At 33.1% G+C, this 25,978-nt stretch overlaps 1 protein-coding gene across 1 annotated transcript in view; it reads left to right on the top strand.

Moving 5' to 3' along the window:
- The window catches only part of FRAS1 (Fraser extracellular matrix complex subunit 1), a 360,951-nt gene that overhangs the window by 94,432 nt on the left and 240,541 nt on the right, over positions 1-25,978 (top strand). The window contains exon 17 of the mRNA XM_051966720.1: positions 14,819-14,959. Within this exon, the coding sequence (XP_051822680.1) occupies positions 14,819-14,959 (141 nt within the window). The remainder of the gene's footprint in view (positions 1-14,818; positions 14,960-25,978) is intronic.

Below are 25,978 nucleotides of genomic sequence, written 5' to 3'. Positions count from 1 at the left end.
CATTTGAGTTAGATCAGTGAAGTTATTGCTATATTGCTTTTCAGTTTGTTTTTAATGTATTAAAATTTAAATCTAAATCTTGTTTTAAAAGGTAGGTAAATGGCACAGTAAATGGAATGTTGGTTCTGAAATCAAATTCTTCCACATTTATCAGCTATGTGAGTAGCTGGCTGCCTCAGTTTTCTCAACTATAAAATGCAATAATTCCAGGGCTGTTACAGGGATCAAATGAGATACTCAAGGTTTAGCACAGTTCCTAGTACATACTAGGGGCTAAATAAATAATTGTGTCCTTCCTTCCTAAAAAAGGCTTTTATTTCAGAAAAGATATATTTTTAAAAATTTTATTGTTACTACTCTGAAATATACTGACAGCTAAAAAAAAATCCAACAGCATTCACAAGAAACAGCATTCTGTGTCTGTGGAACTTTTGTGTTACCCTTAGGTGACAGAGCAGATCTAATAGAAATTATACCTGATTCTCAAGTACAAACTTGCCTTGTAATGGAATCTTAGAGGTGCTGGGTTGAAACCCTGGCAGAAAACAGGTTGAAAACCTTTGATAGAAAAGTTTCCCTTTATGGCCAAACGAATTCTATTTTTTCTTGTGAATATAATATAGTCCATAGGAATAAAAAAATAATCTACTTCTTATTAATAGCTCTTAGATTAAAGAGTTTGTCTGGAATTTGAAATTGATTCAGAGAGAATAAAAGACCCAAATGTTTGAAAATAATGTCAAAGAGCTTAAATCAATAATGCTGGTATAATTCACTTTGAAGAAGAAAAGGATGATAAATTAGCAAATAAAAAACCAAACAAATATATGAACACACATACATATACACATGTACATATAAGCATATGTGCACATAGATACATGTCTCCTATACATAAGTATATGTGATGCTCCTGTCATACCCTTCATAACATATCCATACATATACATATGTGTTTATATGTATATACATATTTATATATAGATGATATTTTTCCATCTTACCTATGATGCATAATAAGTGCTTAATAATTGCTTGACCTTCTAACTTATGGAGTGGCTAAATATGAGTAGAAAAGAGGGCAGAATTTGGAATTAGAGGTACTGGATTCCAATCGTAGGTTTTTCATTTGCTACCTGTATCTTTTTGCCTTACACCACCTCTACCTCTTTGGACCTCAGTGTCTCTGTCTACAACATGAAGAGGTTATTAAATTAGATGGCTTCTAAGTTCCCTTCTATCACTAAATCTATGCTCCTATGATCTTAATCATGCATATACTATAGTATTAGGACTTTAATTAGGTACATAGTGATATTTTACTGAAATAAATAAAGGGATATTTTGGGAATCTTCTTATCTTTAGGCTAAAAGATAAGGAAGTTTCATAGAAAGATGTTGACTTCTTGTTTTCCCTTATCACCCTGTGATTCTTGGCTAGACAAAACATTATTTACCATGATCCTTGGTTACCTAAGAGGGACTTATTAAAAATTCTTGCTGCCTTCCTGCTGACCTCCCCATAGGTAATTGAGTAAATTATGATGATCCATTTATAGGTGTTGTGAATGCTGAGGAAATCAAGTAATTGAGTTGCCTAAGACCCTTCAGGGAACTCAACTATTCTTCCTTTACCTGCTTAGTTCTCAAAACTCTGTTGTCTTTAATTTTCCTTGAATATAGAGTGTGACAGCTGATGAAACTCGTGTCATTCATTCAATATCTCTAGAAACCTTGTATAAACCTCACTTACTGTTTTAAACTGTTGAATGATACCTAGAAAATCAGCAATTCTTTGAGGGAACATAACTTTTTTTCTCTCTTACCCCATATTCACACAGACATGTCCTTTCCTATATACAGAACCTAAAAAATGTTGTGTCATTGGGATTTTTTTGCCCCTTTGATCTTGGTAGCCACCAAAGAAAAGGCAGGAAATACTTATAGGGAAATCTCTCTCTTTTTTTTCCTACTCTTTCACTATGGAATGGTTAGAATATTTTTCCTTTCAGAATAATAAACAGGGAGTCTCTGAATAGAAGCAATATATGGTACTTTGAAGGGAGGACTTATAATATTCTCCTTCATCACTGCCACAGCAATATCCTGACTGTAATTCACCTCTGCCCCTTGCCTTTGTGACAAGATGCAAATTCTTCTCTTTGTCACGCGAAGCCGTTGCCAACTTTCCCCCAACCTTCATTTTAACCAGATTGACCATCTTGCTATTTCTTACATGTGACATCTACCATCTCCATACTTTTGCACAAGCTGTTCTCCATACCAAGAATATTTCCCCTCTTAGAATATATGAATATGCCTGGAAGAGTGATTGACACCATTTGTTTCATTATTTTGCCTCATCTCCATAACTGAACTTTGAAATTTTAGATGATTATTGCTTTACTGTTAATTTTAATTTTCTTTCCAATTTTTGTGACTATAGAGTCTGACTATAGTTGATTTTTATATTTAACAATAAGCCAAAATAAAATTTATCCTCTTCCATTCTTTATAAGATCTGGTTACTTGGGCTTTCTTATAGGCCCTCACAATCTCTCCTGCTTTGTCTTTGTACTCCCTTTCCTTGAAGAAGGAACCGTTTTTTACTTTCTTTGTATTTTCAGGGCTTAGTACAGTGCCACCCAACTGGTAAATGCTCAAAAATGGTTTTTGATTGATTGGTTATTGAACATAGACTCTGAGGAGCCTGTGCCAGGGATGATAGAGTGTTCTTCCAGTTGGAGCAGGCAATAGTTCTACACTTACCTGCTTAAGATCTGTAGCTTATCCCAATTTAATTCTTAAATTTTGTCTTTTGACATTGACAAATTGAGATGTCTCTGGAAGGAAGTTCTTGGCTTTTCCCTTTGCCTTAACGTTTTTATTTTTCATATCCTTTGGAATCAGTGTCATTTATTTGTTTATTCTTTTTTGTTTGTTTTTAATGTATGGAATAAAATGTATAATTTTTAAAAGATGACTGTAGATGAAACTCCAAATCTGTTTTGTACAACTTCCTCTTCCCTTTAAATATATAATAAAGTTATTATATAATTTTTTTCCTCTTATGTATATAATATGTAAAATCATTCTATACATCCTTTTTAAAAATCAGTTCTTTCTCTGGATGCAATGTCTTTCTTTATATGTCCTTTGTAGTTGATTCAGGTATTCATAACATTTAAAATAACTTATTCACCTAAATCAGTCTTATTACTGGAGAAGTCTGAATGCCTCTAAGCAGGAGTTCTTAACCTGGGAGAAATGAATTAAAAAAATATTTTGACAAATATTTCAGTGTAATTTGTTCATTTTTTGCAACATTATGTATTTTATTTTATATATTTAAAATATTCTGAGGAATCACTAGTTTTTAGTACACTGCTAAAGAGATCCATGGAACAAAATGTTCCATTCTAAGGTTGGAAGGCTAGATCTCTTTGTCTCCTTGTCATGTGAAAAGCATGACAGGCTCAAAGTCAAAACATCTGGATTTGTTTCTGATGAGATATCTTATGACCTGAGGCAAGTCATTCAATTTGTCTATATTTCTGATATCTCTGCTATATATGATATGTATTTTTAAACTTTCACTGTATTTTTTTTTCCAAATTGGAAAAATTTCTTTGGAAATGTCCATGTACAAATTAAGAGATGCCAATAGTTTTGAAGGATTCTCTCAAGATTTATTGAATATTTGTTCTTTAATTAAAGAATTGCCAGATCCCTCCACTTTCCATTGTAGAAAATTCATATGAATAGAGAGAGTGATTGAGTCTCCTTGACTTAAACAACTGGTTTGCAAATAAGCTTATCCAATTATTTTGGCCATTCTAATGAGAAATGTGGATTAGTACTTAAGAGTTTGGCTGCAGTATTCAGGGTTGATTATGAAGATAGTCAAAGAGATTGGATTGGTCAAAATCCTGTATCTAGGGTTCAAAAGTGCAGTTTAAAACTTTAATAGTTATTAAAGCCTTTCCACTTGTGAAGTACTCCAAGGTTTGTTAAGCACTTTACAACTATTATTTTATTTGATCTTCTTACACACCTAATAGGTAAAATAGATACTATTTTTATCCCCATTTTACAGATGAGGAAAGTGAAACAGATATTGTTCTAATTTAAATTCAGGTCTACCAGACTTCAGTTCTTTTTTTTTTAATAATAGATTTTTATTTTCAAAATATATGCAAAGATAGTTTTAACATTCACCCTAGCAAAACCTTGTGTTCCGATTTTTTCTCCCTCTCTTCCCCCTCCTCTAGACCGCAAATAATCCAATATATGTTAAAAACATGCAATTCTTCTATACATATTTCCACATTTATCATGCTGCACAAGAAAAACAGATCAAAAAGAAAAATAAGAAAAAAAAAAACAAGGAAACAACCACAAAAATAGTGAAAATGCTGTGCTGTGATCCACACTCAGTTCCCACAATTCTCTCTCTGGGTATGGATGGCTCTCTTCATCACATGATCATTGGAACTGGCCTGAATCATCTCATTATTGAAAAGAGTCACAAACATCAGAATTGATCATCACATAATCTTCTTTGTTGCTAAATATAATGTTCTCTTGGTTTTGTTCATTTCTCTTAGTATCAGTTCATGTAAGTCTCTCCAGGCCTCTCTGAAATCATCCTGCTGATCATTTCTTATAGAACAATAATATTCCATAACAGTCATAAACCTTAACTTATTCAGCCATTTGCCAATTGATGGGCATCCACTCAGTTTCCATTTTCTTGCTACTACAAAAAGGGCTGACAAACATTTTTGCACACATGGGTCCTTTCCCTCCATTAAAGGCATTTTCATTCTTTGTTTTTCTAAAGCCTGGTAGAGTTGCCTGGCACATAGTAGATGTTTAATACATGCTCATTGAATTGTTTAATTCAATGTAATTGGCACAATTCAGTGTCCATTTATTGATACAGACTTATACTTTCCAAATGAGAGCTTGATGAATTCATATTGTCAAAGCTTTGAGGAGCTTCCAATGCTGTATGTTATATATAAAAAAAATTCCTAAATTAAAGAGAAAAAACAATTTTGTGTCTATTTTTTCATTCCTGATTTTAGAAGAGGCATTGGGTTTAAAAAATTCAGAAAAAAGAGACTTACTCTCTCAACTCTGTATAAACTCATATTTTTCGAGTGATCATGGAACTTGGTTCAGGTAAGCATTACCCAATTTTCAGCTATAAAGAGTCATCCAGTCACCTCCTCCCTCTAAGTCAGTATTATCTTCTCAAGCTGAATCTTGTTTTGTGGGGTGTGGTTGGTTGAAGTAGCTACAGGTTTGGCCCCATTTCCTTTTTTAAAAAACATGTAATTTAACAGATGTTTTTGTAAATAAATTAATTTGCTTTAGGTAAGAGGGAAGCACCAGAGTAAATTCTGGGTATTTTGATCTACTTCAGTGTTGCTAGGACACAATGAGGGCCTCTGGGCAGAGTTTTAATTATAGAAATCAAAGGAGACAGACAGCCCAGGAGGGAATGTGTAGCCACTTACCTGGGTAGGCTGATACCTCACCTTTATGTTACATAAAAGATCTAAAATATGCATCGTTAAGAAAGATGGATTTCAAGAGAAATAACTACATTTTAACTCTTCCGCCTTGGGATAAGAAGTACTAACAACTTTCAGAAAGTCCAATTTTTGTCTCTCTTTTTTCATTTTGCAGCATGAACATCTTTTAAATCCCAATATTTCTCATCTTTTCTTATCTGTTGAGGCTGTTTTCAGCTCTCAGCTGTTCTTTTTCATCCATCCTATCATTTTTTTATAACCTACAGGGGGTTAATATCAAGTTTCTTTCAGCTCTTTTTCTTTCTGACCTGATTTCTCATACTTCCCCCCCCCCTTAAACTTTTATCATTCTATGAAAACATCCTTGCTGTGGTGGTGGTATTCTTTTTTGTTCTTCTATGATGAATTTTGTTGGACTTTATCCTTTTTATTTTCATTCCTCATCCTATTTGTACCCTTTTATAGTATAAATCAAAATATTTCAATTAAGGGGATTGTGGAGAGTGCTGGACTTTTACTCAGGAGCTCTTGAGTTTTAATATTGTCTTTAACAAGTAGTAATTATGTAACAATGGACAAATGCCCCCACATTGACTGTCCCTTCTCCCTAAAATTCTTTCCCTCTTCATTTCTGCCCTCTAGCTTCCTTTAAGACTCAACTGAAATGCTAACTTGTGGAGGCATTCTTTCCCATCTGTTATCTTCCATCTATTCTAAATTTATCTTATATTAACCTATTTATTCCTTGTTATCTCCTCCATTACAATGCTAGCTCCATGAGGACAGAATTCTTTGTATTCCCTGTCATGTCTGGCCATTAATAAGTCCTGATTGATTGATGAATCAGTAGTCTTTTTGAGCCTTTAATTTTCTAATACTAATAACACTTTCTAAGACTTTTTAAACTTTTAATAGTGGGTCTCGCTCCATATAGGTAGAGGGATTTTTCCTAGGAAATCACAGGTCCAGTATGAGATGAGCAAATGACTAAAATCACTGTTTTTGATATGGAGAGCCAGGAAACATAACTGATATGGTTTGAATGTGAAGATTTTAAACCTTCTTTTCTTTAGAATCATGAAGATTATGGAATCTTATTGAATATTTAAAAGAAGAGGATGGAAGCAAGTGAATAATGGATAGATTAGTTAGAATCTTTAAGAGAGTCAAGAATTTATTAGAGAAGCTTTTTCATTCTGTACAGGCTGAGAATCAGTTAAAATTCTGCTTCAGCAATACAATGTGTTTTTTTAAAGTTACATTTAGTCATGTACTTCCCAGCCAATTTCTGAAAATATGGGATGTATGAAGGAGTCACCTGTTGAAATTCTTTCTTTCAAATATCTGATTAACTGCATGCTCATGGATTCATTCTTTCCTGAACGTTTCTACCCCTCAAGACTGGCACTAATGCTGTGTAATCTTGATTTCCTCAAGAGAGCAAAATTGTGACAGATATTTTGAAAACCTCTACAATATTTTAAATTTCTTTGTGTTTTTGTTTTAGTTAGTTATAAATGAATATGCTACTATCATCATAGAATCTCTTGGGAAAAGAATATATTTTAGAAATGAAGGTATTATAAAGATGAAAAATAATAATATATATATTTTTAATTTACCAAAAAGTTAAAGATAGAAAAACATTTTTATGAAAAGAATCATACAGTCCTATGGACTATATGGAGTCTTGCAGTTTTAAATACAGTCATTTAAAATACTTTTGTACTATTATTAAACGTCCATGGACATGCTGGAAGCCATGAAAGTGGTTATGGCACTGCATGGGAATGTGGGGACTATGGAAGGAGGGCCCTGGTTGAACTATAGAGAGGTGAATTGAACAAATTGGAATGCCTTTTGTGTAGCTTGATGTCATAAATATATATATATATATATATATACACACACATGCTCATGCAAATATATACTTGTGAATATACAATTGCATATGGACATGTGTGTGCAATATGTATAACTACACACATATGTATACATACATATAATATATACTCATACACACATATTCACCATTGCTTTCTGTGATGGTCATCTTTAATTCTTGAGCAGCAGTGGTATTCCAATTCTTACTGTTATATTACAATGCCAGGGAAATGATTGCATTGAAAAGATGGGCCTTGATTTTATGGGAAACATAGAATCAGTTATATTATCAATAAGGCTAGAACGGAGCCAGAAATGTAAGGACAAAAAAATGAAAAACAGTTTTTCTTTTCATGAGCTTATATTTTTTATTTGATTGAGTACTTGGACCATTCTGAAAAAATGAAGAAATTTTACATGTTTAGTCTTTCTCAAAGAAATATGTCTCAGAATCTGAGAATAGCCATGTATAAATATGACTTTGAAAACTTTTTTTTCATTTAAAGAAAATTGTTTTTTAATATTTTGAATGTGTCATGTATCATCAAACATGAACATTACTGTAGACAAAGAGAAAAAAAGAAGATTGTATATTAAACCATATATAGTATATTAAACTAATCTGTTACATGTAGTTTCATTTCTTTTCTTTTTTTTATCAAGTGCATAACAAATTCAGTATGTTAGTTCCAGAATTGTCCTGCTTGTTTCTCTCTCTCTCTCTGAATTTTCCCTTGGCCTCAACTTTGTATTTTTTAAGCATTTAATTGAAGATTTAAAAAAATCATCTTTATTATTACCACTTTTACCTGTTATTCCACATTTCTCCCTTTCTCCCAAAAATAATCCCATGTAACAAATAAGCATACATAGGCAAGCATATGGGATCTACACATTAACATCACCACCAAAGGTTTTGGTGCTGTGTTTGGTCATTGTTTTGATAAAAATACTTAAAAATTTAAAAGTTCTTTTCATTTACAATGTTGTAGTCACTGTATAACTTGTCCTCTTGATTTTGCTCATTTCCTTATGTATCAATTTATGCAAATCTTCCTTGAGTTGATTGAATTCATCCATTTTGCATTGTTTTTGTGATGTAGTAATATTCCATTCCATTTAGTTTTTTAGTTATTTTTCAGTTGAAAGGTATTTTTTAAGTTTTCAGTTACATGCAATTAAAAAAAAATCTGATGCTATACTTTTTCTGCATTCCTTAATCCCAAATGGATGTGGTTCCAAATTGCTTTCCTAAATGACTGGACTAATTCACAACTCTCACAATAGTATATTTGTGTGGCTGTCCTTCCACAGTCTCTCCAATAATTGTCATTTCCTTTTTTGTTGTCTTTGCCAATATAAAATATGTGAGGTGGAATCTCAGAGTTGTTTTAATTTGCTTTTCTCTCGTTACTTTTGATTTGGAGTATTTGTTTCTGTGTGAATGTAAGTAGATTTTATTTGTGTGAAAACGTTTTAATTTTATGAAATCAAAATTTTCCATTTTATCTCCTATATTGTTAAACTTGTTTTGTTGAACTTTTCCCCTATTGATTCTTTTTTTTAAAATTTTTTATTTAATAATTACTTTATATTGACACTCGTTTCTGTTCCGATTTTTTTCCCCTCCCTCCCTCCACCCCCTCCCCTAGATGGCAAGCAGTCATTTATATGTTGGATATGTTGCAGTATATCCTAGATACAATATATGTTTGCAGAACCGAACAGTTCTCTTGTTGCATCCCCTATTGATTCTTGTAAAAGTTATATCTTTTTCTAATTCTTTAATTTGTTTATAATATGAGCCTTTATATTATATCATGTTTCTATTTCGACTTCATTGTGTGGTATATGGTACAAGATCTTGGTTTAAATTAAATTTCTGCCAGATTACTTTATATTTCCCCTCCCAATGAATTTTTGTTGAATATTGAATCTTTATCATAGTAATTAGTGTTTTTGAATTTTTGGAGCACTATTTAGTTTTAGTTCAGGATTTTGTATAATTAAACTGTAACACTGATTTGCTTTTCCTGTTTTTAACCAATATCAAACTTTTCATAATTATTGCTTTGTAGTATAGTTTGATATCAGGAACTGGTATAATTTTAATTTTTTTCATTGTTTCCCTTAAAATGTTTACCTTTTAATATTTTTAATACCTTTCTCCTCAGGAGAATTTTTTCCCCTTGATCTGTTAAAATAATTCTTGGCATTTGATTGATATGGCTTTTAATTTGTCATTTCTTGTAATTAATATCATCCTTTTTATTATATTAGCATGTCCAAATCATGAACAGTTGACATTTATTTGTTGGCCTTTATTTTGGGGTTTTATAATGGTATTCATATAATTCCTATTCATTTTTGGGTATATATTTTATATATTCTATAATTATATATTTTACATATTTACTTATGTATTTAAATATTTTATATATTCTATAGCTATTTGAAATTGATTTTTAAAAAACTTTTCTTTCTGGGTTTTGTGGATAATGTACAGAAATTGATTATTTTGTGGGTTTAATTTATAATCGGGCTACTTATTGTTTCAATTAATTTTAACTGAATTTTCTAAATAAACTATATGCAAAAAGCAATAATTTTGTTTCCTTTTTATTTATACCCATTTCTTCAATTTCTTTTTTTTTGTCTTGTTGCTAGAGAATTAAGTCAAATAATATTAAAAGGGACCTCTCCACTTTACATTTGATCTTATTGGAAAGGCCTCAGTTTCTTCCTTAAAGATTATGTTAGATCTTAGATTTATGTGTTGTAGATTCCAGATTAATGAAGGATCCATTTATTCCTTCTCTTCTTTTGTGTTTTTAATATAAAAGGATATTGAATTTTGTCAAAAGCCTCTTCTCTTTCTTTCTATTACTATAATAATGTTATTAATTTTTTTATTAGTCTTCTCTTGTGCTTCTGAATTCCTGATATAAATCTAACCTTTTTTTTTACCAATATTTTATTCAGTGTTTATTTCCATAGTCATTATTATTTTGATTTATAGTTCTTTTCCTCTGTTTCATCTATGCGTGATTTATATATTAAGATTGTATTTGTTAAAATAAAAATTTGAGAATTCCTTTTTATTTATGTAAAGTTGGTGTTATTTGTTCTTGTATATTTGATAGAATTCACTGTAAATTCATGTAATTTTGGACTTTTTTCTTTGGGAGTTCTTTTATGACTTGTTTAATTTCCTTATGTAAGATTGGGTAAATTAAAGTCTGTATTTCCTGCTGTGTGTGTGTGTGTGTGTGTGTGTGTGTGTGTGTGTATACAAATGGCTATTTATTTCATCTAAATTATCGTGGCTTTTTTGGGAAAATTTCCCCTTTTCCCCTTTTTTTATGATTTCTACTTTTTTATTTCTGATTTTTCTCTTTTCATAAAAATCAGATTCTCTCTTTATTTTATTTATTTAAAATATTGCTCACTTCATCACTTGATTTTTTATTACAGATTTATCTATTCTTTGATTTTTTCAGAATTTCTACTTTTAGGTTGAGTTTTTTTAAATTGATATTTTTCTAGTTATTTTCATTGATCTTTCTCTTTTTTTCTTAATGAAAGTGTTAAGAGATAGAAAATTTTTCCTAAATATTTCTTTCTCTGTATCCCCAAATTTTTGGTATGTTGTCTTATTTGTTTTCTTTTTCTTTGTAATTATATGTTGTTTCCTTGATTTGGCTTTTGACCCACAAATACTTTTGGATTAAATTATTTAATCTCCATTTTTCAATTTTGATATTTTGTCAAATGTTCATTGATCTTAATTGGATATATTTGATATTTTTGCTTTTTTGTATTTATTAGGTTTTTATGTTTTAACATGTATACAGTTTTTGTAAAAGAACAATAACTGAGAAATATGCATATTCTTTTAAATTTCCATTCAACAATCACCAGAATTCTATGATATTTAACTTTTCTAAATGTCCATTTGGATTTTTAACTTTTTTTCTTGTGCTGTATTGATAGGATTATAGTTTTGTTGTCAGTTTCTCCCTTCAATTTGATTAGTTTTTTTTTTTTTTTTGGCCTGGACTCAGGACTCAAATCAAATTTCCTAGTTATGTGACCCTAGACAACATAATGTATGGGCTATATAATCTCTGTCTGCCTCAGTTTTCTCATCTGTAAAATAGGGATAATAACAGTATCTACTTCACAAAGTTATTGTGTGAGGATCAAATGAGGTAATATTTTTTAAATGCTTAGCACAATGCTTGGTTTGTAGTAGAAGTTATATAAATGTTTATTTCCTTCTTTTCCTTTACATCGATTCACTGTCCATGGTACTTTTAAACAGCTCACAGATCTCTTGCTTATCTTTTAAAACTTTGTGTGTAGTTTTATTTTTGCCTTGTGTGAAATTAGGTTTGCTACTCTAAGCATTTAAAAAAAATTGTCTAAGACTTAATAAATTCTGTTCCTGTACTCATTTAAACTTTTTTTTTTTGTGAATCAGCTTTTCTGCTATAAATATTTTCCTGCATATAGGTCCTTAAAAAATTTTTTTTTTAAATCTCTTTATCAGATAGACTTTGTAGTGGTTTTGCAAAAACGGTTTTATAGCCTTTTTGTTATAATTCCAAATTGTTCTTCAGAATAGTTGAACTAGTTCTTAGCTCTAACAACAGTATATTAGTGTGTTTAACATCCCTTCCAACATTTCCTTTTGTCGGGGTTAGCCAATCTTATGGTCATTAAGTGGTACCTCAGAGTTGTTTCAATTAGTATTTCTCTTAGAAATGAGCATTTCTTGATAATTTAGAGCATTTTTATGTGACTGTTGATAGTTTTACTTCTTCTGAAAACTTCTTGTTCGTTATCTTTTGGCTATTTATCCTTGAACAATAGGTGCTTTAAAAAACATATACATTTGGTTCAATTCTCTATATATTTGAGAAATGAGACCATTCTCAGAGATACTTGCTGCATTTTCCACCCCAGTTTCTTGCTTTTTTCCTTAAAAGCTATGTCTGCTTTGGGGTTTTTTATGTGCAAAAACTTGATTTTATGTAATCAAAGACAGTGGAGTTCTAAATAGCCACTTGCCTTTTCTTTTCTTTCAGAAGGTAAACATTTCTTCACCCTTCTGTTCTTTCCATTAGCTCAAATGTATTTATCTTTCTAGGTTTTTCTTGATTCCTTTGTTTACATTTCAGAGTTCCTACTGAGCTCTGGCATTTTCATTAGCAATCTTTGAAAGTCCTTTATTCTATTGGAGTCCTGTGTTTCTTTCTCTATAGGATTATGCTCTGTCTTGCAGAGTTATTTATGGTTGTAAGCCTTTGCCTTTTAAAAGATTTTCTTTTCTGTATTATATAGTAGTTGCTGCTAAGTTTTATTTTGTCCAGATTGTGACTCCATGGTATTTGAAAGCTTTTTTTGGTTGTTTATAGTACTTTTTTTCCTTTGATGTGGAAGCATTGGATTCTGCCTGCCATTTCTGGATGTTTAAAAAAAATTAAATTAAAAGTTTCTTTTGGAAGGTATATTCTTCCCATTTTAATTTTATCCTCAGATTCTGATATATTTGACCAGTTTTATTCCAAGCTGTCTTAAAATATAATATCTAGATTTTTTTTGGTTTAGACAACTAAGTGCCATAGTGGTTAGAGTGATGGATTTAAGAGTTTAAATCCAGTTTCAGATACTTAATAGTTGGGTGACACTTGACAAATAATCAGCTTCAGTTTCTCTAAGTGTAAAATGGGGATGATGATAATATCTTGTAAAATTGTTGTGAGAATCAAATAAGACAATATGGGTAAAGCATTTTACAAACTCAGAAGTGCTAGAAAAAACATTATTGTTTGGTCATAGTTTTTAGAATGATCAGTGTTTTTTAAGTTCTCTCTCTTCAATCTGTTTTTGGTAAGAGATACCTTATATTTTCTTATATTTTTTTCAATCTTTTGGTTATGTTTTAACACTTCTAAATCTTTTTTGGGCTCACTGAATGCTTTTTTTTGCTCCATTCTGTTTTTCACAGAGTTCATCATTTGTGTATAATTCCATTTCTCCCTCCACCCCAAAAAATTGTTGTTCTCATTCATAGATCCATGAACAATGCATCAAAGTTCCCATTTTTCTACCACTCCCTCAACATTTATCATTTTCCTTTTAAAAATCATCTTTACTATTCTGAATGTATCAGTTAGAACCTCAGAATTACCCTAATTTGTATTTCTCTAATTAGTAGTGATTTGAAGCATATTTTCATATACAGAACCTTGATTTCTTCTCTTGAAAATGATTTATTCTTATCCTTAATCCATTTTCACTTGGAGAATGGCTTTTTTTCTCATAAATTCCAGTCAGTTTCTTATATATTTTGCAAATTAAACCTATCCTTTTAATTTTTCTTCCATTTTTTCTTCAGCATTCTTTTTTCACTTTTACCTTTTGCTTATTTCTTCCTAGTATTTTTGTATCCCTCATGACCTATCCATCCCTTCCCTTCCCCTATCTCCTATTCTAGTGTTTGTGGAGTTATATATTTCTTCTGGCTTGACTTTGAGTGTCTCTTAACCCATACGATTTCTTAATGGCATTTTATATTTTCTTCTCATCTTTAGCCATAATTTCTAGTTTGAGACTTTGTGCTAGTGCTGGGATTTGTTTTCTTCCATATTCTTGGATGAAGTGTTTAGTCATAGTGTGCTGGCGGGTATTCTGTCTGCTGGCTGGTTTCAGACCTGCTTACCTGAGCTCCCATTGATTTCCCAGATGGGAAACTTCATTTGCTCCTTACAAGATCTTTTGGTGTAGTCTGGGGCTGGCTAGAAGTACTTACTGTTGAGTTGTTTGGCATTTTGTCACCTGTATTTTATACAATACTTTTTTTTTAGATCTTTGCAAGAGTATATTTTGGAGACACCATGACCATTATCTATATCTCTCTCTCTCTATCTCTCTATCTATCTATCTATAACTATCTATATTGTTATATAAATATAGATATATATGTAACTATTTCACCATTTTAATTATAAATACTTTTTTTAATATTTATTCTATATGTAACTCATGTTCTACAGATACCCACTTTGTAATATATTTTAATTTCTCTGGAGGAATGAATTGGAGAGGAAAGGAGAACAATTGGGGACTATTCAAGTAGACAAAGTGAAAGTGAAGAGGACCTTAGCTTTTGGCTATATGATTAAATTGAAGGAGATAAGATATGGGAAAAACTGTGGAGGCAAAATCAGTAAGATTTGCTATTCAAATGTTGAAGTAGGAAGAGAGACAGAGGTGCTATGAGAAAGAGGCTGATTTAAGTTATTTCACTTCAGAAGAGTAAAAGCTATATATTTTTTATTTCTCTTTCCTTGTTAATCACCAACTCTTGCTTTGTGTTTCTCCAGCTTGTCATGATTCCTGTTTGGCATGCCAAGGGAAGAGCCCAGACAATTGCACATCCTGTAAATCATCTCAGGTGCTCTTTGATGGCCGATGCTTCCCCCACTGCCCACATGGATCTTTCAACCAGAAGGGTAACTGCTCTAGTAAGTATTGCTGTGAATTCTTCACATTCTTTTATTTGTATGACGTGACATTTTTCTATTCCATTCACTTGCTATCTTTTTTTTCCCATTATGACTCAGTTGATAGGTACCTCCTTTTGCTTCTAGTTCTTTGATACTCAAAAATGATGCTGTGAAAATTTTGAACTGTACTTTCTATCTTTAACTTTTTTGCCTGGTAGTAGGATGGATGGGTGAAAGGGTATGGACATTTATTCACTTTGGAAACACTTCTCTAATGCCCCCTTTCCTTATTTTGCAAAGAGTTCAGCAAATGTTTTGACAGGATGAAAATTTGTACATGTGCAGACATTCAATCTAATATGCATTGATTATACATTTACTATATATAAGGTACTCTGCAAGAATATTGTGCTATAAAGACAACAGGGAAATATATCCTGCTTTTATAATGCTTATATATGGTAAGGACTGGAGGGAGAAGATCCAATATGTTCGACAAGTATTTTGGTTGTGGTCCTTCGTTCTTGAAAAGGATCAAAATGGCATTGCTATCTTGGGGGCAAAGTACAGTATGTCTGACTGTGTCTGACTAGATCAGTACAAGGTCAGAAGATTCAACTTCTGATTGAGCACAAATAGTCCATATGTATTCAAATTAGGCATTGGAAAGGGAACGAACAATATTAGCTAGAGGGCCCTGCAAAAGCATCAAATGAGAGGGAGCCCCTGAAGACAATCTTGAAGGAAACAGGGTCTAGAAATTGGACTGAGGGAGAGAGCATATTTTAAGCCTAAGGAATTGGGTAAATTCAGGGAGATAGAATTTTAATACCAGTTTTAGGGAAAAGCTAATGCTAGTTTGCTGGAGCATATAATATCTGAACAAGAGTAACGACAAATGTAATTGGAAAGATGGGAGTCAGATTTTGGAGCACCTTAAATGTAAGGTTTTAAACAATAGGTAACCATAGAATATTTTTGAGTTTCATAGAGAGCTATGTTTTAAGAAGTTAATTTTATTGGGTGAGTGATGCTTGAACTAGAGAACAAGCTCAAGGCAGGGAGAATAATTAAGATAGTTTTTACAAAAGTTCAGCTGGGAGGTGATAAGGGCCAGAACCATGATCCTGCCTGTGTAAATAAAGACAGGGAATAATTCGCATAGTGCAAATCTAACTGATTATATTGATGCTTGGTATTGTTTATAGCAAATCTTTTAAAATGAAAAAGGAAATTAGAGTCATTGAACTTTGGCAACTCAAGGGAAATATGGAGTGAAGAGGAGGAGAGAAAATGAAGGAATGTTCTAAGGATGGGAAGGTGGGGAGTTGGGCAAAATTAAGGGTTTAGGGGAAGGGATTCTTTATTTTTTTATGTTATTTATCCTTTTTCAGAATAGATTTTTTTATGTTTTTAAATGTATAAAATAAAATACATAGATTTTTAAGGAAACCAATTATATTGAAATAATTATTAAGATAACCGAAAAAAACAAGTTCATATGTCCCATGTTTTTTGGTTTAGAGAAAAATATGTGTTCTTGCTTGCTAATTGACAAAGAAACAGGAAAGGAAGTTGGATATGATTTTTCTAGGTGTTAATCCCTCATGAGATGAGAGACCTATAAGAAAGAATGAAATATTAAATTACTTAATAATAGAAAAAAGCTCAATGTGAAAAATAAGAAGAAAAATGATTCCAGTGGGCCAAGGAGTAACTACTATGTGTTGGGAGGTTGGAAGATAGAAGAAGGTTACCCTGTGAACAAAGGGAAAAATAGAAGTGGTGAATACTTGTAGCTAAGAAACAAAAATGAAGCTGTTTTTGAAGAAGATAGAGTCATGTGCCCTGAAGGGAAGCAGCTCCTTGCTGTCTGAGGAATGAGGTATATTGATAGCTTCTCTCAGATGAGCAATCACCCAGGAAGGGTCAGAGGCAGAAGAGGTTCATAGCAGTGATTGTTAATTCCTACTGAGGGTAAGTAAGGTAAATTATTTCTTCTGTTACCCACTGAACCTACCAAGGCTTGTCAAACTAGATGATTAATACCTACTTTTGGTGATTCATGTGAGCCCGAATGTTATTGCCAGAAGGAACCTAGAAAGCATTGCTAAAAGTTGTGAAATCCTGGGCAAGAAACTCAAGACCTTAAGGCAAAGGTGTCTAAGAGTTAGCTCCAATTGGTTTTTAAGATCCACTTGTTAATTTTTCAGTGTGTGAGAGCATTTACACCTTGGATACCAAGAACCCTGTGAAATAACTTAATTTGTTTTAGATTTAAGGAAGCGATGGAGAAAATGATAATAATGCAGATTATACTTTTTAAAACTGTGCCCTGCATAAATGTGAATTTTCCCTCCTAGAAAGCTGCTTATTAAGCATTTACCAACATATTACAGCCTGAGGGACACAGGGTAGCATCTTAATTTTTTCTGCCTAACAAAGACAAGGGTGTTACATGAGAAAGATCAATTTGGAAGATGAACAAGGTAGTCAAGAAGATGGAGATGGATTTCTGATGCATGGTTAACATATAGGAATTAAAGGCTCTTAGCCTTGAACAGGATACATATTACAAGGACTGGTAATTACCTAGAATCCTACAAAAATAATCCAAAGGTCTTTAAATCGAAAAAGAAGGGAGAAAGATATAACTACTAGTGGATAATAACCATACTCTGGAGAGAATGAGTAGCTACACTGTAGGAAAATGAAATATAGAGAGAGAACATGATAGTGAAAAACATGTGAAACTTACATTCAAGAAGACATAGTTTCAAATACTGACAGCCTCCAGCTGTGTGATCTTGGACAAGTCATATAACCTTTGTGTCTCAACTTCCTTACATATAAATAAGAAGGTTGGCTTCTAACTTTAAATTTCAGATGCTGTAATCTTGTACCAGTAAAGATAACCTGAAGCTCACAAGAAACAAGATCAAATGTTCTTTAAATCTGATTTTAAGTAATAAAACCTGTGACTTTGACTCTCCCCACAAAGATGCACAAAATAGAATGGGACAGAGAACCAAAAAATGCTTGCTTAGTTAAAATAATAATAAAATGATAAAAAACAACATAGTACAGTTAACAAACAAGATGAATTAGAGAGTCTAACACAAGCAGGCAAATACATTCTATCAGGTATCACTGAGACTCATGACAGGAATATGATTTTGGAAGGATATAATTTATTCACAGGAATCAGGATAACATTACATATGAAGAATACATGTTCATGTGAGAAAATCCAAAAACTGGAGGGGGAAAATATGTTAGAGAGTCATGGGATAAAGATCAATAAACAAAAGATTTTTGTTATTGTCATAAAAGCATATTCTAGACTGTCTGGAAAAAAAAAGAAGAAATGGATAAGAATTATGAGAAATAGATCTCAAACCTGAAATAGTGACATCATATATAATGGAATTAGGCTTCAGGTATCCAGACATCTGCTGATTTCACAAAAGGAGAGCAGATATAGTTTAAGTTGCCTTAATGATTATTTCATCCTTCAAAAAGTAGAAGAAGCAACATGAAGCAATTATTTTTCTGAGGTTGATTTTTGTTGAACTGGAAACGTTGATTGCTGGAGTAGAAATGATGGGGATCTTGTAGGGGAATGACTACCCTGCTTTTGAATTTTTGTTAGAAGAGGAAAAAACTAAGAAGTCTGGTCCTTCCCCCATTTTTGAGCAAGCTCATTTCCAGGAGTATAGAGGAAGAATCCCATGATCTAAGTTCCTGTAGAAGTTAGGTTAAAAAAAAAGGATAGGAACTCCAAGAATGAAATTCTGAGGACACAAGAACAACATTTATTTTCCTCCAACAAGGAAGAAAAGGGAAATATTGTCTAAGGAGAATGGTATGGTTGTTGTTCATCCTTTGTTCTCAAAGAGGACCAATGATGTCATGAAAGTGATGTGAATTGGCTTATGCATAAATTGGATTTAAATCAAACCGAGCTGCACAAAGTCCTCAGCCTCATTCATGGTTTATGACTGATATGGAACAGAATACTTAGCCATCTAATTGGATTTTAAAGGATATATACATAAAATAGAAATAACAGGATGAATGGAAAAGCATGGAATAACCCTTTAAGAATAGATCCTCCATGAATTCTTCCTTCCCTATAGCTGAAAGTGATCTTTTTCTCCTGAAGATTCTTTGCTTAAGTATCATTTTTGCCCTTATCACACTTTTTCTGATATCATGGTCTTTTATGTCCATGTCTTCCCTTTTCCTCTTTCCTCAAGTTCCACTGCATTGTAAGCAATTTGATTTATCCTGGTGCCCATTTAAAAGAATACTGTCAATAATGCTGATGGGTCAAACTTGGCAAAGAAAACTTAGAGAGGAATATCTAAAAAATCGTTATTAAGAAAAAGAGGTTGATCAGAAAAAGGACAAGATTGTTAAGGATCTACAGAATATTAATGTCAGATAGAGAGGATAGACTTCTGCCATTTTTAGTCTTTCTTCTGCTTTTGATTTATTATGTTTTAAGGAGAATGATCCTTGCATTAGAAGGAGCAAATCAAATAGGGAATAAATACCCATGAAATGTAAGGAGATACATAGTAAGTGAATATCAACAGTAGCTGCCCTTGATAAGTCTGAGACATCTAGCCTAGGGGTAGTAAGAGAACTGCTAAATGGATTTGCTTTAGAACAGGGGGTGTTCTACTCCAATAAAAATGAGGCTTATTAAACTATACTCAAGGATCTCTGTGGTCCCATAGTGACTTAGAAAATAACATGTGCTTAAACATTAAAATTTTAAAAATTATATGTTTTTATTTTCAGAATACATGCAAAAATAGTTTTCAACATTCACCCTTGCAAAACCTTGTGTTCCAAATTTTCTCCCTTCTTTCTCCTCACATCCCCCTCCCCAAATGGCAAGTAATCCAATATAGGTTAAACATATGCAATTCTTCTAAACATATTTCCACATTTATCATGCTGCACAAGAAAAATCAGATCAAAATAGAAAAAAAGAAAAAAAAGCAATGCTTAAACATTAAAAAAAATTAATATACCAACACACTAAATTCTGGTAGGAATTACGTTTTATTCTGGCTCAGGCTGTGCTCAGGAGTATATTTGGGCCATAGGTTTCTTACTTCTGCTTTAGCAGATTATAAAGAATGATCAAAGTACCACCAGCAAAGAAATAAACATTTACATGGTGCTACCATATGTCACTTTACTAAATATTTTACAAATGTTATCTTAACAACTCTGGGAGGTAGATTCCATTATCACCCCCAAATTACATATGGTAAAATTGGAACAGACCTAAATTAAGTGTTTAAGAGTCACACAACAGAGACTGTATTTGAACTTAGGACTTGTTAACACTTGCTAGCCATCGTGTTACCTAGTTGCTTCAGCCAAGTCACAGAATGGGAGGAAGATCAAATGGCCAATTTAAAAAGAAGTAAGAGAACAGAAAATTTAAAAACAGCTTTGTTGGGCTTGAGGGATTTCCAGAAAAATTTCAGAGGCTATTTGGGAATGGTAGATTATACCAGAAGGTATAGAGGCTGATATATTACATATGCCTGAAGCTTTAGAGACCGATATATATATGAATGAGAAGGTATTGGAATTTGGTATATTACATATGTCTGAAGGTATTAGAGACAGGTATATTATATGAACCAGAAGGTATTGAGGGCTGTCATATCACATATGGCAGAAGGTATTGGGGCCTGATATATTATATATACCAGAAGATATTGGAGGCTGGTACATATGTCTGAAGGTATTAGAGACTGGTATATTATGTATTCCAGCAGATACTGGAGGCTGGTATATCACATATAGCACAAGGTATTGGGCTACAATACACACATCCCTTTCCCCATACCTCCTCATACCAACACATCCACACCAGAAGATATTGGGGAGGTACATTATATCAGAAGGTTAAATGAATGGTTAAAAATAACTAGAAAAAGGAGATAGAGGTGACTAGAAAGTAGTCTGGCTTTATGAATGACTGGTCACGTCGGATTAACCTTACTTCCTTTTATGACACTATTTCATTGTAGATAGGGTAGAAACAGGTAGATCTGAGAAATGTATGATAAAGTCTATCTAGATTTTTAAGAAGGACTTTGAAAGGCTTTCAATTTAGTTTGGATGCTTTTTAAAAATTTCATTTTATTTTGTTTTCAAGGTCATATTATCTCCCCCTTAAGAAAGCAAAAAACCTAAATCCTGTTACAAACATTAATATACATTTTTAAAAATGCTTGTTATGTGTCAAGCACTGTGTTAAGAACTGGGGATACAAGGGAAAAGTATCCTTATTCTTAAGGAGCTTACTTATCAGTGCTGTGGAAAAGAGAGAAATATGTGAATTAGATATGATGAGAAAGTGATTTTAGAATTAGGGAGCTATGATGACTTTGGTATTAGTCTAGGATGAAGTGCTCCAGGAGTCTCTGCATAGCCCTGTGCTCTTTGACACTGTGGTAGAATCAGAAGCCCATTCTGGTCAAGGGGTCAGGTTGCTCAGTGCCTTTTATTAGACAGCTGGGTGGTTGGGAGACGATTTTCCAACCCTATCCACATTGATTTCAGCATCCCAGGTTTTTTATATTCTGTTCCAAATAGATAAGAAGTGTAAGCTGTTTGCAAGTCATGACTTCTTGAGTACAAAAATGGGAGCATCTTGTGGTTGCTGAGGCAGGAAGAACAGAAATAGGAACAGCTCATGCAGGGGTTGGAAGGCATCTTCTTACTAGGAATTCATTGAGGTTAAACCTGGTTCTAGAGAGTCTTAATTGATGACTAGGATATCTTCAGAGGATGCAAAGCTAACACTTTGGTATATGGGATAAATAGATACCAGAGATCATAACTAGTTGGAGCATTGAAGAAGATGAAATACAATAAATGTACATGGGAAGCCTTATTCTTGGGTTAAAATGCAAGGTCAGGTGGGTGATTGTTAATTTGAAGAGGATCTGGTAGTTTTAGTGAACCACAAGTTCATTATGAGACTTAAAACTAACATGACCTTTGCAGGCATTAGGAGTCCCAGTGGACTAAGCAGGGGAAGTCTGACTGTATTTTTTTGTGCTTAGACTAGAATTGAACCATTGCATTCAGTTCCTGTGATCACATTTCAGGAAAGATGCTCATGAGCTATAAAGTTCCAGAAGCAGGCGACTAACATGGTGAAGGGTTTTGAGTTCATGTCCCATGAGGACTTGTTGAAGGAATTGGGAATGTTTCTTTCAAATAAGAGATGACTCAGGGGTGACAGGATCACTTGTCTTCAAGTTCTACAATAATTTTCACAAAGAGATAACACTCAACTTTTTTGTCTCCAGAGTATAGAACTAGGTAGAATTTGCAGAGGCAATTATAGGTTTGATGTTAGATACATAAGAGCTATCCAAAGGATAGCTTGGGAGATACTGTACTTTGCCTTATTGGAGGGTTTTCAAGTGAAAACTGAGTGATGACTTATTGGGTGTGTTCTGGCAGAGGGGACAGGGAAATTCTTGTTCAGGCATGGTTTGGAACAAGGAGTGAGCAGGAGCCAGTTTGTACCAGCTCATGAGAGTTGATTGTTAAATTTTCATTGTGAGTATTTACAATGTCAGCCAAAATATCCTCAGAAATCAGCAAATGCCACAAATTAGATTTTTGTTTTGTTGATTGTTTAGATATAAGAAAGTGATCTGGAAAATTTATAAAGTAATATATACTATATTATATTATAACATAACATAGTATATGATGTGATATAGCATAATAAACATAATTTTATATGATATATGATATTATGTGATATAATATACTTAGAAGTATATCCTGCTAAGTTTCCTCTGGCATTCCCCTTTAATATTTGGAGTGCTGATAATAAAATATTTAGTAGTAGACCTTGGTAAGAATAGATAATCTCTTTCACCTTTGCGATTCTGCAAATTATATAGCAATATTTGATCTGGTGGTGAAAATTTGATTTTTTGTGTCTTAGCAGTTTACATATCTTGGTTTTTAAGTTTTATTTACAAATCTGTGTTCCTCAAAACCCTAGAGTTCCATGTGATATGAATGAGTATTGTGAAAAAATATGGATGCTAATGACATTTTCCCACTCTTATAAGATTATGAAAGTATTATATACAGCAAAGTATCCAAAGGGAAATAACCTTACTTTCTTCCTTTTTGCTCCAGTGTCTCCCCAACTCTCATTTTCCATTTAATAGATATGTTATATGCTCCCAGGCTTTTTAGACCAGCATTTGTAGTTTCCACCAATATATTTCATGCCCCAAAGTGATCCTGGTCCACAGTGATTTGTGAAATGTTGTTTTATCCTATTAAATATAATCTGAGTATTATTTCCCTCTAGAACTTTTCTTACAAAACATTTTTAACCAAAGCTTTTAAAAAGATGTTTATTTCCAGGTGGATTATTTCATCTTTATGTAGGCTTAGCAGGGGAAAACTATAACCCTTCTGTTTCTAAATTTTTATATATGTTCAAAACTATCAGTCTTTGGTTATTTCCCCCCCCCCCAAAGTTTGTTTGGTTTCTCTCTGTTGTAATTAAATTTTGTTTGAAACCGAAGTCAGGATGCTTCTAGCACAAGTTTTTGTGATATCCATCTTCTCCCCACCCACACGAATCCTGGCAGATGGTACCATGGATCACTTCTGAGATCCCTAGTAAAGGGGAGGAAACAGATTGTAAAGTTCATCCTGGGAAGACTGGTATCTGGTAGATTAGCCACTTCCAAGTTCCATTCTCAGGAATGCAGAGTGAGTGATGGTTGTTACTGTTGCTAGCTTTTTAATCAGTGTTCCATTTGCTTTTCTTGCCTTGCTGTACTTCTCTTGGCTCCTTGCCCAGAGGAGAAGCAATTGAGTTTACCTGAAATCACTGCTTTTGCTTTCCACAAGCTACCTACCAGCCAAAAGACCCATTCTACTCAGTGTTTCATTCTTCCCTTCCACTTCCCCCTCAGTGTCAGACTTACTTAGACCTCCTCTGCCCTTGGCTAAGAGATCCTCCCATTTTCTCCCGTGAGTTCAGTACCTGCTGTCTACCTTGGCAGCAGGAGGTACTCCTGCAGATGCATTCTCCTTTTAGGCATCGCTGTCCCCCTTTTGTTATTGCTCACACCCTAAGGTGAATTTTCTTAAAAAAATACAGACTGTCTCATCAACTTGGTGTATGTCAAGTGAAGGGAAAGATAAATGATCTCATACATTTTGTTGGAGGAATTGAATTTCAGATTTAGCTACCAATGTGGGGTGGTAGATGGAAGAAGCTTTTTTTGTACTGCTTTATGTGAGTTGGTTTGTGAGTCTCATAAAAAAGTAGCATCTTTTGCCCTTTCTAGTTTCTGTCAGAGTTAGGACAAGGTATTTGTGCTTCCTAAATATAAGGATTAAATGACTCAGTTGTACCTTCAGATGCATTTGGAGTAATAATCAGAAATATAACTTAAGAACTCATCTTAACTTAGGTAGGAACTAATAAAATTAACAGAGAAAGTATGAAATCAGTACAGAATGGTAAAGTAAATGACAGAGAAAATTGAGTAGTAATATCATTTTTACACATAGATGCTTCTGATTCACAAAGGGAGAGTCCCCAACATACACTCCAGATAAATCTTATTTGGAATATTTGGGGATGGATCTATCTTCTGGATCCTACTTCTGGGTTTCTCCTCTTAGTATAATCCTAGAGTCCACTGCCCCCATACTCTGTCTTCTTAACTATCTTCTAACAAAACAGCATCTGGGCCAAGAAGGTGGATTTCTGGATCTTGTACAATATAAATTTGATAAATTCCAAGCCAGAGATGGTTTGGGTCTCAGGAAGAATGTGGAATTGCCAATCCAATCAGTACAGCTTGAAACTGAAAAGGATGAGGAAGACTGCCTGTGTTTATCCCCTAAAATTACATACTATAGAGACTGCGTTGAATGGAGGAAAATGATTATTGAGATACCCAGAAATCCACAGGAAATAAGAATAGAGGTAGTAATAAGAGCAACAACAATGGCTAATATTTATATGATACTTTAAGGTTCAAAGAGTATTTTACATATGTTTTGTTTTATATATATAATATTTTATATGCATTTGGTCATATATTATATCTATTTGGTCATATCTATTTTACATACATTTGATCATATATGTACATATATTTGGTCATATATATATATTACATGCATTTGATCTCTCTTTCTCTCTCTCTCTCTCTCTCTCTCTCTCTCTCTCTCTCTCTCTCTCATACACACACACACACACACAGAGTCATTTGATGATGCATGTCCAAATGCCTGAAATTTAGACATCTAACAAGAGGAACTATGGATTCTGATACAATGGGGCAAATTTGGGCTTATAAGTATCATAGACACTTGATCAGAAAAAAAGTTTTTATTATTTCCTAGCCTGCTGCTGTTTCTGATTTTCTGTCACAGAGAATAAAATTTTCTTGCATTTAAAAAAGTATATTATATAAATAATGTTTAAGAATGTCTCTTGTGTAATTCCCCACTTATATATGACTGTCTTTGTTGCTTGCCTCTTTTGGCAATGTTTTCTCAGGCACAGGGTATGTTATGGGTAGATCATAGAACTTGGCTTATGAAGATGGTGAAGGGACAGATTGGTCTGCTGACTGCTTGCTCTATCTCCTTGAGAATAGTATGGAAATGATATAAATCTAGCCAAGTTTCTTTATCCACAAGATGAGCATGTAAGTGCTGAAATGCAGCTCAAGGGCCATCTTCTGTGGCAGGGGTTCTTAGCCTATTTTGGTGTCACAGATTCCTTTGGTGATTTGGTGAAATCTTTGGGTTTCTCAGAATAATGTTTCTAAATAATTAATGGAATATTAACTTAAGGGTTTGTGAAAATAAGGACATATTTCCCCCACATTGCATTTTTTCCCATTCTTGGATACCCTGGAATCTATTATTGGACCCCTAAGTGGTTTAAGGGCCTCAGTCTAAGAAGCGCTATTTCATATCCCCTCAAGT

Source organism: Antechinus flavipes, chromosome 6 (assembly GCF_016432865.1).
Source record: "Antechinus flavipes isolate AdamAnt ecotype Samford, QLD, Australia chromosome 6, AdamAnt_v2, whole genome shotgun sequence".
Taxonomy (NCBI): Eukaryota; Metazoa; Chordata; class Mammalia; order Dasyuromorphia; family Dasyuridae; genus Antechinus; species Antechinus flavipes.
The sequence above is the reverse complement of the archived record's forward strand: the minus strand, read 5'-3'. Positions and strand labels throughout refer to the sequence as shown.